This window comes from Pleurodeles waltl, chromosome 11 (assembly GCF_031143425.1).
Source record: "Pleurodeles waltl isolate 20211129_DDA chromosome 11, aPleWal1.hap1.20221129, whole genome shotgun sequence".
In the NCBI taxonomy this organism is placed as follows: Eukaryota; Metazoa; Chordata; class Amphibia; order Caudata; family Salamandridae; genus Pleurodeles; species Pleurodeles waltl.
In genome coordinates, this window is record NC_090450.1 from 954,426,013 (window position 1) to 954,439,671 (window position 13,659).

The window sequence follows — 13,659 nt, forward strand, 5'->3', positions numbered from 1 at the left end:
TTGAGAGAAACTAAAGTAAAAAAATGAACAATACGAAAGAGAAAAAATACACAATCCAATAAATAGAAAAACTGTTTCAAGATGATTACCAATATGGCAACAATCTGGGCAAAGATTCATGCAGCGTGAAAAAACAACAAACTTTAGCTCTAATTGCTGGGGGGAGGTGTGTGTGTGGGTGGGTATTTGTGTGTGTGTGTGTATGTGTAGCATACTATGGTAATTCCAGTGTGCTCCCACATCGGGTTTTGACCCTCCAGCAGGATTTGACACTGTGATGTGAACAACAGGTCCAGTGTCATAGAGGGTGGTCTGGATGGAGGGACATAATAAGGGTACACGGCTGGGTGTGACAGGTAGTCACCTTGAAGTTAATTAAGTCCTTGGGCTCAGCCCACAGGCCATCCTGTCAACGGCATAACAACATGTCCTCACATCCAAAACCTTTTGTCCCTATCCTGGGAGCAAGTTCACACCTATTCACGCCTATTAAAATGATAATTACTGGCTAGCAGAAGTGAGAGAACAATATGCAGACTTATCTTCCAGAACTACAGGCAGGGCAAAGGTAAATCTTTAAAAATCATCTTTCTAAAATATATATTATAAATCTGACTTCACCAGTAATAAATATTTCAAAAAATGCAAATATTAAATGTGTAGATGTTTCCTAGGCAGAGATACCATTTATTAAACGTAATATTGTATCCCAATGCTTTCCTATGGAACAGCCAACCCTGCAACAGTAAAACTATTTTTTAAGACTTTTACACTGAGCACCCTGCCTTATGGGCAATAAGGCCTACTTGGGTGACATATAAACATTTAAAAAGAAGGTTTAGGTTTGTCAAAAATGGTCATTTTGACAGGTTAAATTTGCAGTAAAAGCATCCACAGCCTGGCTACTTGTGGCAGGCCTGGAGTCATGCTTAGATTGTCACTGTAGTGTATGGCACAATGGGTACTACAGTCCACGTGTGACATTTAACTTACAGACCCCCATAAACTATGTACTTATATGTCCATAGTATATGGGGGCCTATAAGTTTAAAGTTTCATCATGGATTTCATCATGTTTAAAGGGCGAGCACAGCACTTTACCTCTAGCTAGGAGGGGTAAAGTGCACAGAGTTCTACAGCCAACAAAAACAGTCAAGACAAAAATCTCAGGGAATACCATGCAAAAGATAGTAATTTCCAACATAAACCATTGAAATGTGGAATTTGTGCATGTTTTTAAATGAAGAAATGCTATGAATAAAGGGAGCAGATAAAGATGAAAGATTAATCATGATGAATCGAACCTGGTACTTAAAAGAAGCTTTACAATATCTTGATGAAATTCAATAGCTGAAACTACCCTAGGATTAAACTGACAAACTACTTACTTAAATACTGATGGAAGAACCAAACAAAATGTAAGAAATGTGAGTCCACGGATATTGTATCTATTTAATTTCTTTACTAAACAAAAATATCACAAAACCATCCTTTAGACAAATAGAAGCTGTTAATCAAACAGAATTTAATAATTCAGCTAAATATGTTAGATACCACCTCAAAAGGGTATTAACATTATTCCTAAATTGCTCAAGGATAAAACACATTTAATTAACCAGCTAAAAGATGTTTCAGTTAGTCTCCCTGTAGATGTAGAATATCCCAAATGACTTACTACAAGAATCTCAGAGAAACATCTGGTTGAACTGGCTAACTTCCAACAGAGCCAAGATAAGGCAATAGCCCAGAGAACTGCATAGAATGGCACAATAAAACAATCCACCAGGTGGTACAATGCTTAAAGGTGGAGTTAAAGGCTAATATGAGAAAGCATAAAAAGCCCTGGGAGATGCTAGAAAAGGAAATGTTTAGTTTGATCGAGATTGTAGATATTTAAAAAGCCTTATAAAGGAAGAGAGGAGTAACCTTAAGGTAAAATATGATCACAAGAGGTATACAGTTTTCCAGACCATAAAGAGAAAATAAAAAAATATATAAATATTAGGAAAAGAGCTTACAAGGAAAGCTGCTAGAACGATACAGTAGAATCTATTAAAACATAAAATACAAAAACATTTTGGCAGCTTTTGCAACAAGGTTCTGGCAAGGAGAAGGGGTCATTGAGATGTGTAGTGGACGAAGAATCATGGGTTGAATATTTAAAGGAGACGTATGGAGCAGGAAGTGTGGTAGAGAGCATGACAATTTGGCTCGATGAGGCTATTAAAGCCCTATTCTCCCTGCAAAATATCGAAGACACCATAGTGTCCTTTAAATTAACCACAGTGGTTGGCTCAAACAATCTACCCACCATCATATTTAAAACTGAAGCTGATTTGGGGGTTACATTTTTTCATTTATCATTTCAGGGAATCCTATCTCGAGGCCAGTTTCCTGAAAACTGGAAGAGCACCAGCATAAGACCCATACATAAGAAGATAGATATAAAAAACCCTACAAATGATAGATTGATCAACCTCCTTGATGCGGGTGAGAAACTCTTCACAAAGATTATGTTAGGTAGTCTTAAGGAATAGGCAGAACTCCATACAATTGTCCCATTAGAACAAGAGGGTTTAAGGAAGGACATTCTGCTTTAGACTATTGTTTCAGTTTGTGGTCGCTCGCAAATAATGCTGTGGAACAAAGGGCCAACTTATTTTACTGCTTTGTTAATAGCCGTGCAGCAATTGATTCGGTAGCTCGGATATGTTTATGGGAACCACTGACTCAAATGAAAATCCCAAGAAGTCTCCTTACTATCATAAAGGGTTTGCGTTCACAAAATTGGACCCAGATAATCATTTATATAGAAGGAAGCTTGACCTGGAAAGTTCCAATCAAGAATGGGCTATGCCAAGGATGCGTCCTGGCCCCCTTGCTTTTCTCCCTGTTTATTGCAGACCCACTGGCAGTATTAGCGGCATCAAAGGGCCTCAGCTCACAAATGGATGGTACCCTCATAGCATGCCTCCTATATGCAGATGACCTGGTCATAATTAATATGACAGAAGTAGGCCTATAAAAAGAAATTGAATAAGTTCTTGGAGTACTGTAATAAAACATTAGTGTTAAATATGGACAAGACCAAGGTGTTGGGATTCTGGAAAAAAAAATGTAAAATGTGAAATGTACTTGTCCAATAAATTAGAAACAGTGAATAACTATAAGTATTTCGGAGTATGGTACAAGAAGAGCTTAACATGGAAAGATCATATTGAATCACTGAAAGGGAGAACCTTATATCAATTAGTGGCCTTACAAATGTGATAAATGTTTTTGAGATATGTCCCTAACACCTGTTTTGGCTGCCTATGCAGCCATGATTTGCCTGCAATTCCACTACGGAGTTGAATTACTAAACGTTTTTTTTGTTTTATATTTTTATTGCATTTTCACTTTAGATCTATTTCCAGCGTTTGGCAAATGCAGTATCAAAATATGCTAGATCTATTGCACTATTAATACACAATTTAACACTTTAACCACAACAAGTTAACTGAGGTCACATTCGCTCATTTAATAAGGAGTACAAGTGCGGTTTCTAGACAATCGCTTGCCATGAATAAATTGTAGACAAATAAGCCCCGGTCTGGGTATATTCATTTATGGGTCTAGTGTTTATGTGCTGTGTAGGGGAAGGTCTGGATCGAAAGGAGTGTGTGGTGTCTGGGCTGTGTGGCTTTTATATCTGTGTAGAATGTTATCTCCGCTTTGAGCAATCTCTGTAGATCGCCCCAGATGGCACAGACGGCCGCGAGGGCGCCAGTCTGCCCAGCGATTCGGGTCAGCCGAACCCCGTGTTGGGTGAGGGAGCAACCCCGACAGGCGGTCTGCTGCCTTAGAGTTATCATGTGCACTAGTTCATGGCGGTTTCTCGTCGCTTTTGGCCTCTAGTCTATCTATCAGAGTCTCCCACACCTCCCTGCCCGCCTGCCGGTGGAGCCCCCCTGTTAAGTTCTGCAGTACCATCAGCTCCGCATTAGCCCATCTCAGTATCGTGCCGTGCCAGGTTATCAGATCCAGGGCAGTGGCCGACTTCCAGTTCATTGCTATTAGTCTTTTGTACATTACATATGCGAGGTCTATAAACTTGTGTAGATGCTTATGTTTTTTTTCGCTCTGTCTCAGACCTAGCAGGCAGGATTTAGGGTCTGCTGTAAGTGCCATCCCTGTCAATTCCGATACCTTCTCCACTATTGCACTCCATTTCACACGCACCTGGGCGCTGTCCCATACCATGTGGTAGAAATGTGCTAGCGGTGCTCGGCACCTTGGGCAGACTGGGTCCGAGCTGGGGAACATTCGTTTAATCCTGGCTGGTGAGAGGTACGTTTGATGCAGGTAGTTAAATTGCGTATATCGAAACCTAGGGTTTCTCAAGACCCCCCGTGTATGAAGTAGAGCACGTGGCCACTCTTCCCGCGAGATCGGGAGTGGGAGCACATCGTTCCACTTAGTTAGTGCCTTTACCAAGTTGGGTGCAGGGTGCTTATTCAGTGCTTTGTATAGGTTCGATACTATCTTCAGCTGGCTGTCATATTGTAACACATGGTGCAGTGCTGAGGAAGTTGTGGGCTCTTGGTTCCCTGTCCCCCACATCTTCTTAATAGAATGGCATATGGCATGGTATGTCATAAATTGCCCAGGATTTACTGAGGTGAGGTCACGTATCACTTCAAAGGACATTAATTTCCCTTCTTCAAAGCAGTCTCCAATCGTCTCTATTCCCGCCTCCGCCCACACTGCCAACAAACGTTTTCTTTCTCCCCCCGCCCAACCGGGGAGCGCCCCCAGCTGCACGAGAGGCGAGTAGGGGAGCACGCCGCAACCATTTTGGATGTATCTCTTCCAATATGCGTGCCCCACCAGCATTAGTGGTTTGTCGGCCATCACCCGGAGCTCTGGATGCCAGCCAGGCGACCAAGGGCGTGCCACTCAGTTTCGCTAGCGTCCAAGCCGACTCTGCCAGTGTGGGTCTATGTATCCAGCTTATTATCCACTGGAGCTGTGCAGCCGCGTAATAGCGCTCAAAATTAGGGGCTCCCATGACGCCCTCAGACACCGGGCGCTGCAGTGTGGCGAGTGCGACACGCGCTCTACCTCCCGTCCATATGAGTTGCAGCAATGCTCCATTCAGTTCGCGGAAGAAGCTCTTGGGGATCAGGAGCGGCAACGCCAAGAAGTAGTACAGAAGCCTAGGTAGTATCAGCATGTTTGCTATCGCCACTCTGCCCATTGGTGACAATGGTAGTTTGCCCCAGAAACGTAGTGACCCTTTGATGGAGGCCAGCACTCTCCCCAAGTTTCCGTCTCTGAGGTCCTCTGGTTTGTGGTATATTTGAACCCCCAGGTATTTAAATGAATCAAAGCACCATCTTAAGTGCCCTGTCGAGGCCGTTGCCCTATTTGACAGTGTCCGTGCAATCAGGGGTAACACGCACGATTTTTCCCAGTTTACTACCAGCCCGGACATTGTTCCGAATTCAGACAGGAGTGTGATTACTGGTGGGATTGTCTCGCTTCCTCTGCGTAAATATATTAAGGCATCATCTGCGTACAGAGATATTATGTGCTTCACCCCGTTCCTGAGTATGCCCCAACCGTCCTCTATCGACCGCAGGCGGGTAGCTAGACGTTCCATTGCTATAGCAAATAATAAGGGGGACAGGGGGCATCCCTGTCTAGTGCCTCTAGCGATCGGGATGTTGTCGGATACCGTTCTGCCCGTTCTGACGCGTGTTTGTGGCTTGGAGTATAGTGTTTGTACCCATTATATATATTTGGGGCCAATTCCCATTTTCCGCATAGTGACAAATAGAAAATCCCAACCCAGCGTGTCAAATGCATTTTCGATGTCCAATGATAACACCATTTCCTCATGTGCCCCGGAGGAGTACTTCCCATCACTCCCATTAGTCTACGGATGTTCAGGAAGGTATTACGTTTGGGGATGAAGCCATTTTGGTCTTCGTGTATCAAAGTGTGAATGACAGGTGCCAGCCTGTTAGCCAATATTTTGCCCAGAATTTTACAGTCAGTGTTTAAGAGTGATAGTGGCCTGTATGATTTAACATCTGTGGGGTCCCGTCCCTGCTTGGGCAGGACCACTATCATGGCTTCTCTTTGCGTGGGGGGCAATACCTTGTGGTTCCAGGCCTCTTCGTATACTTTCAGCAGGTGAGGCTTCAAGTGGTTCGAGTATTTCGCATAATATTCTAGTGGGAGACCATCTATTCCCGGTGCCTTGTTCCTAGGCATCTGTGTTAGTGCTGCTTCTAGTTCTGCTATACTCAGTGGGGCCTCCAACTTTTCAATATCTTCCTACAATAATTGTGCTAGTTGAGAGCCTGCCAGAAAAGTTGTGAGCTGCGCGGGTGTACAGGCCGCTCGTTTGGAGTAAAGGTTCGTATAATATTCCCTGAACGCCCCGTTTATATCTGTCTGTGTGGAGGCCAAGTCACCATTATCTAGTTTTATGGCCCCTATTGGAGCCTGCTGCTGAACTCCCTTTAGGAGCCAAGCCAGCAGTCTGCCAGACCTGTCTCCCTCCGATTGCTGTCGCATCAGGTGATACTTATAATCGTGCTTGCGGAGGCGGGAGTCTGCTTCTTTGTGTTTTGTGCGTGCCTCTTTTAATGCGGTATATGGTGTCTCTTCCCCGGCTACCGCTATTTCAAGTGCTCTCAGTTCCTTTTCTAACTTGCTAATCTCCATGTGTAGAGTGCGCCTAACCCCCCAGGAGGATGACATGCAACATCCTCTGACTATCACCTTGTGTGCTTCCCATTCTGCCGCCCTTGAATTCGCGGATTCTGAGTTAATTTCCCAGTATTGCTGAAATGCATTCTTTGGATGTGACGTGTGACCTAGGAAGATTGGCGGCTGCCATTCAATGCATTTAATCTTTTAATGGGATCTTAAAAACAATTTTAAGAAATGTTTATTCTTGTGTTAAGTTTGCACAATGTGATTTTAATTGTATTTATATTTAGTAGGATGATTAATTTTAGAATGGTTTGTATGATGTTTTAAAGACTAAGGTCAAAATAAACATTTTCTTGTCTGACTGAAAAGTTTGTCTAACATTTTAATCACACATGAAGTCAAAATCGCCATGAATCTATAATGAACTTGCTCAACGTCCGCAACAGGTATTGCCCCTTAAAATCACATTTTCTTTGCAAACTACTGGCATGGCCATGGCAAGCACAACAGCATCTGTGTGTGCACATGTTTACATGCATTTCTTGAAGCAATAACATTTTCTTCAGCATATACACTGTTGGGGAGCAAAATCAACCTATGGTGGAGTCGTATGAGACATTTTAGAAATTTGGACAGGAACAGATCACAAATTATTGTAATATTGTTGTAATACCAGAACAACAGAAATTGAAAACAGGTCTTTTCACAAAACCACTTCACAGGAACATTTTATTTACAGTACAAATATTTTATACTAAACCACTTTTTGAGGCTATACTTTATTGTCAACTGCTGAAAACTCAAAGAAAAATAAAGGATAAAGAATGGTACAAGAAAAGGTGAAAGGCAATCCTATTACAATTCACAAAATCCAGTTATATGAGATGGAAAGTGTATACACATTAAAACCAGAAGGATTAAATGATGAGCAAGATTTAGCATGCTTTCATGTGAATTCTTTGTTCTGTTTAACTACTAGAGCCAGCATGTAATGTGAAGGAGACACCTAAATCATAAAACCAGATTTTCGAATTATGGCTTATAAATTGGGTATTGCAACGAAGAATAATATACCACTTGCATGATTTCAAGGGAAGTGTGAAGATGATTACATAATTTCTAATCAGAGGAAATTAAAAACACTGTATGTAATAGCATTAATACAACTACAAATATCAGCATGCCATATTCATACACCCTATTGATGTGTATAGTGCTAGAATAGTGAAAGGGAAGGTTTGTTTGCTTAAAGGCAAACACTGCGGAGCTGCATATGGACATTTATCACAATGAGACTGATTGTTTGAAATGCCGCAAAGTTTGAATATTTTCTGTCCAAACATAAGTTTCTCAGAACTCTGTGACGTAACCGATTTAGAAAAAGTTAAAAATACTGACATGCAGGTTATTCAGTATCCACTCTGTTACTGTTCACATATACATTTTAAAAATGTTCTTCTCCTTTTAGTTTTTATCCCGAAATGCTTCAAGAACTATGTTATTTGTTCCTCAGAGAAGAATGAATATTGACGGGCATCAATGAATTAATTTCAGTTTATAATATTAATTTAGGAATATTTCCATATGTAAATATATTTTAACCCCATCTTTTAAGATCTTGTTAGGAACCGTTGTAGAGGAATTTTTAATCATTTACCGGGAGATGTGCGAGCTACTGGGGAAAACACCCCGCAATGTTTGCTTATACACATCAGTTTTCTTGCATATCTTGACATGGATCAGAGGAGCGGACATGAGAATGACCTGCAAGCAGTAACCTTGCCTACCTGATGTGGTGGTCAGAGAAGGTGGTATGATGCCTGAGACTCAGCCCAATACTGAGGCATACAGAGGTGTACATATTTTTTGTACACTGCAGAGCAGTGATCCACCACAGGTTGAGTCACCCAAGAGGGCACTACCTTGGTTGAGCACAAGACTGTGGTAAATCACTTACATGAGCCAGAAACAGAGTGGGGGCATGGCACATTGAAAGCACTCTGATATGTTCCAAGTTGGCCAGAGATAGGCGGATTCTAATGACTCTTAGGTACATCAGATAGGAGACCAAATGTAAGCTACAGGAACTCGAGTTGCAGGGCTGGCATATGATCTACTTTTACTAATGCCACAGGAAGCAGTATAGTGACTCCAGGCCCAGGGCAGTGCTCTTGAGGATGGTCCTTTTACCTCACCTTTCAAACAGCCTTCTTTGTCACCCATGTCAATGAGGAGATAGCGAGGCGATTCTGGGAAAAATGGCAGCGTAACCAGTTGTAACAGGGCTGGAAGTCCGCTGCTTGCCATAAGGAGAGGCCAGGCGGCTTCTGAAGACAGGAACTCACTAAAAGAGCAAAAAAAGTTTGAATGTATCATTTTGGAACTTGTTTTTCCATCACATATTAAGTTGGCCATAGCCAAAGGCATATGAGCACAGCATTTGAAGAAATGAAATTGCGATTTTACAAATTGGTGCAGACAAAGAAGTCAAGGTGAGGAACAAAAGTCACCTCCTGGAAGAACCATGAATAGTAATGAACAATGTTACCCTCTGCAGCAGGAAAAAGATAACGCGAATGGCATTTGTATACTATTTAAAGGCATATTAAACTATAAGCAGGAATTGTGTTACTCAATATCAAAATACATTGTGGATACATGTAGAGTTAAAGAAGATTTTTGAGGTTTATTCATGAAACACCACTGGGTTTTATGTTTTGCTCATTGGCGGGCACATGCCATCAGTTACCTCAGTCCAAAGGCCAGCCCGATGAGCTTTCCAACAGCGATGAAGAGTGAGGCAGACACAGTTATCATTCCCCGCAGCTTCAGTGGGGCGCACTCAGCTATGTACATAATGTGCGAATTCAGACCCACACCTGTAGGAGTAGAAGCAGAACATGATTGGCATTTCCAGAAGAAAATGAACACTAGACAATGCTCTCTTTTGCCAACCTAGCCATCCTCAACTATTTTCTATTCCTGAGGGCAACCCCTACACAGTTGTCCTGGAGCAACACTATCTAAGTAAATATCCCTGAAAAAAACCCTTCTAGTGTCACCTTCTTTTACCAACTACCCGAGCCACAACCCTTTAAATATCCATCACTGCTTATTATGAACCATCTCTAAGACACATTCTCATCATCTGTCACACTCTCTTACCAACCACCCATGAGCACCTTTCTTACCAACCATTTTCAGCCACATTCCTTTTACTAAACATATTTGAGTCACATCCTCTTAGCAACCTTCAAGCCATACTCATTTTATTCTCCATCCAGGGGTCACACCCTCTTACCACCCACTCCAGAGTCACACCAATTTTACTACTGATCCATGATTACACCTTCTTACAACCCATCCCTAAGTCGGACCTCGATAAGCCACATCTCTTGTACTAGCCATCTCCGAGCCATATCATCTTATCAACTTTCCCTGAGCCAGAAACTTTTTGCTATCAGGCACAACCTCTTACCAAACATCCTCAAGCCAAATGAGTTTCACTATTCATCTATGAAACACATCAGACTAATGAACCACCCCAAGCTACACCTGTTACCAGTCATCCCGGAGCCACACCTCTCTTAACAATCCATCTCTGAACCACAAAACTATTACCAACCATACCGAGCAACAACCAATTTATTATCTGTAACTGAGTCACACTCTTCTTATCAAACATCCTCCTGCCTCATCACTTTTACTATTCATTCCTAAAACTCATCTTTATTATCAATCATTCTTGAAACATAGTATGAAAAATTCCTGATTCACAGTTTTTTCCAATCCATTGGGGCACTGCTTTTACCAGACATCCCTGAGACACACCCTTCTAAGGATTCATCCCTGAGCTTTGCCTCTCTTATCAACCATCCCGAGCTAGACCCATCTTACCAATCATCCCTTAGTCCACGCACTTCTTGCCAACCACTCCCGAGATACACCGTTCTTATGGACCACCCATGAGCCACGTACCTCATACCAATCCTTCATGGTTCACTTCTTCTTTCCAGCAATCTCTAAGTTAAGCTCCTTTTACAAACCATCTCTGAGACTTCTGCTTTTCCCAGCTATCAGACCAATGCCCATTTTAGCAACCATCACGCAGCCACACTCTTTTTTCAACCATCCTTTAGCCACTCATTCTTATAAACCATCTTGAAGCCACACCTCTCTCTTTAATCATCACTAATCTACACCTTCCAACCATCAATGGGCCATGCACCTCTTACCAAAGAAGTAGAAATAATACTCCACTTAACAACTATCACAAGGAACACCCCTGCTTCCATGGTATGTTCCAAGCCCACTAATGTCTGTAGCAAAAAATATGCTCCAGGGGGCAGGCGCAGGCTTGCAAGAGGCTTCCTTTGGAGAATGAGCTATTGATAGGCAGATAGTTTGTGGTAGTATGACCTCATGCCACACACAGACCTCTGCAAGGCCTGATGCAAAGAGATCTGCACCACTATGCATATACCCATGCATAGCCCAACTTATGTCTCCACAACTTATGTCCCCATGAATAGAATGATGCATATAAATCTGCATGATTCCATGATCCCTTCTCATTGCAATGTATGCCTCATGCACAGCATCATGTGTGACCCTTCTGTGGTCCCATGTGTAGGATGCAATAGGGCTAAATGCAATACTCCATTGGGTCCCTATGTATGGTGTTACCCCAGTACATAATATGGTATATACATGTCTCCCCTACTCACCTGCATTGACCCCATATAGCATTCTTCCCAGAAGTATCACTTCGAAGGACCCAACCCTCCTGCTGATTGCCATGAGGACCGCAGCCAGGATAGCCACCAAGTTGTTGCACAGCAAGGTCCTCTTCCTGCAGTATGAAGAGAAATGGGGAGGTCGTCTGAGTGAGGCTGAGCCACTGTCCCTGCCAGACCTCCTGCACTGGGCCCCACCCTCGTCTTTTCTCTCCACAGCTTTTGCTGTCACATCTCTTTCAGTCTCCATGTTCTTTCAGTTCAAGAAGCAGTATAAATCGATCTTTACAAGAGAGCCGTATTGTCACCCGTATCCTCCATTTCACATTCTCAGTGATACTAACTCATGCACAAGGAGCAGCAGCATAATCCAACCGGGGTTCCTCAAAAGCAGTTTTCCTTGAACCACTAGTGTAGATTTATAGTACACTAAGGGGCATATTTATACTCCGTTTGCGCCGAATTTGCGTCGTTTTTTTCGACGCAAATTCGACGCAAAACTAACTCCATATTTATACTTTGGCGTTAGACGCGTCTAGCGCCAAAGTTCATGGAGTCAGCGTCATTTTTTTGCGTGAACACCTTCCTTGCGTTAATGATATGCAAGGTAGGCGTTCCCGTCTATAAAAATGACTCCGATGCTATTGCGTCGGATTTATACTCCCGGGCAAAAATGACGCCCGGGAGTGGGCGGGACTAAAAAACCCGCATTTGCGTCGGATTTTAGCGCCTGGGTCAGGGCAGGCGTTAAGGGACCTGTGGGCTCAGAATGAGCCCAGAGGTGCCCTCCCAAGCCCCCAGGGACACCCCCTGCCACCCTTGCCCACCCCAGGAGGACACCCAAGGATGGAGGGACCCACCCCAGGGAAGAAAAGGTAAGTTGTGGTAAGTATTTATTATTATTTTTTTTTGGCATAGGGGGGCCTGATTTGTGCCCCCCTACATGCCACTATGCCCAATGACCATGCCCAGGGGACAGAAGTCCCCTGGGCATGGCCATTGGGCAAGGGGGCATGACTCCTGTCTTTGCTAAGACAGGAGTCATGTTAATGGCGTCTGGGCGCCCAAAAAAAATGGCGCAAATCGGGTTAAGACGTTTTTTTTGCCTCAGCCTGACTTGCCCCATTTTTGGACGCCCGAACGCCATTTTTCCCTACGCCGGCGCTGCCTGGTGTACGTGTTTTTTTTTCACGCACACCAGGCAGCGCCGGTCGGCTAACGCCGGCTAACGCCATTCAATAAATACGGCGCCCGCATGGCGCTTCAGAATGGCGTTAGCCGGCGCTAATTTTTTTGGCGCAAAACTGCGTTAGCGCAGTTTTGCGTCAAAAAGTATAAATATGGCCCTAATTGTTTATTTGAGAGTCGCTTCTTATACTATAGTATGGTATGTTACCCTCTATGACAGTCTCTGCAAATATTATTGCTTATCATTCCCTCGCTGACCATCTGGTTCTTGTGAAAATTTAGTCCACATTCCCCTCACTGATTGTCTCTAATTGAACTATATATAGTATCTGTTAGCCTCGCTGTCAGTCTCTCTCTATGCTAAATTACATGCCTCTCACACTCTAACTAGGCAAGAGATACTGTTGATTTGTCCTTTTAATGCTGTATCTGTTAATCTCCCTGATAGGCTCTGATTATACGATTATACAAAAGTATATTTTTGCTGGCCTCCTTATACCACAGTATTTGCTCATACTAAAGTATTTGTTCTGCTTACTTATTGTCCCTGCTTAGCCTTTAGTCTCTAATTGCACTGTTCCATCTGTTTCTCTTTTTGGCAGTTTCTCCTTAGCCCATTCTATCTGTTCCTCTCACTGTCAGTCTCTATAATTTGCTCCCTTTACTGGCATTCTATGATATTGTATTGTATGTATTGCAGTTATATAGCTTTTCCATACTTCTTGTGATGCCAAGTGTTTTATATATATAGAATGCCCAGAAGAGTAAACCATTGGAGGCTCTGTTAATCCCCCAGTAGTATTGTATGGAGTCTGGTAAGGCAGCAAACGAGTAACATAAGAAGTTCACTCAAGAGGACTGGGAAGGGACTTAGGGAAAAATATGAGAGGGGAGATAGGCAGAGGATCAGACCCAAGCCCTAGACGTTGTCAGGGCCCTAACAAATCCAAACAGAGAAGATGCAACAGGAAGATGCCTTTCTCTGCCCTTTAGCTGGACATATGGGCTAGAAACCGTTGGAGCAAGG

The 13,659-nt window shown here is 43.0% G+C and overlaps 1 protein-coding gene across 1 annotated transcript in view; it reads right to left on the reverse strand.

Moving 5' to 3' along the window:
* The window catches only part of LOC138265301 (solute carrier family 2, facilitated glucose transporter member 11-like), a 173,684-nt gene that overhangs the window by 72,745 nt on the left and 87,280 nt on the right, over nt 1–13,659 (reverse strand). The window contains exons 4-6 of the mRNA XM_069212908.1: nt 11,436–11,560; nt 9,458–9,587; nt 8,904–9,052 (exon numbers count right to left, since the gene is read on the reverse strand). Of these exons, the coding sequence (XP_069069009.1) occupies nt 8,904–9,052; nt 9,458–9,587; nt 11,436–11,560 (404 nt within the window). The remainder of the gene's footprint in view (nt 1–8,903; nt 9,053–9,457; nt 9,588–11,435; nt 11,561–13,659) is intronic.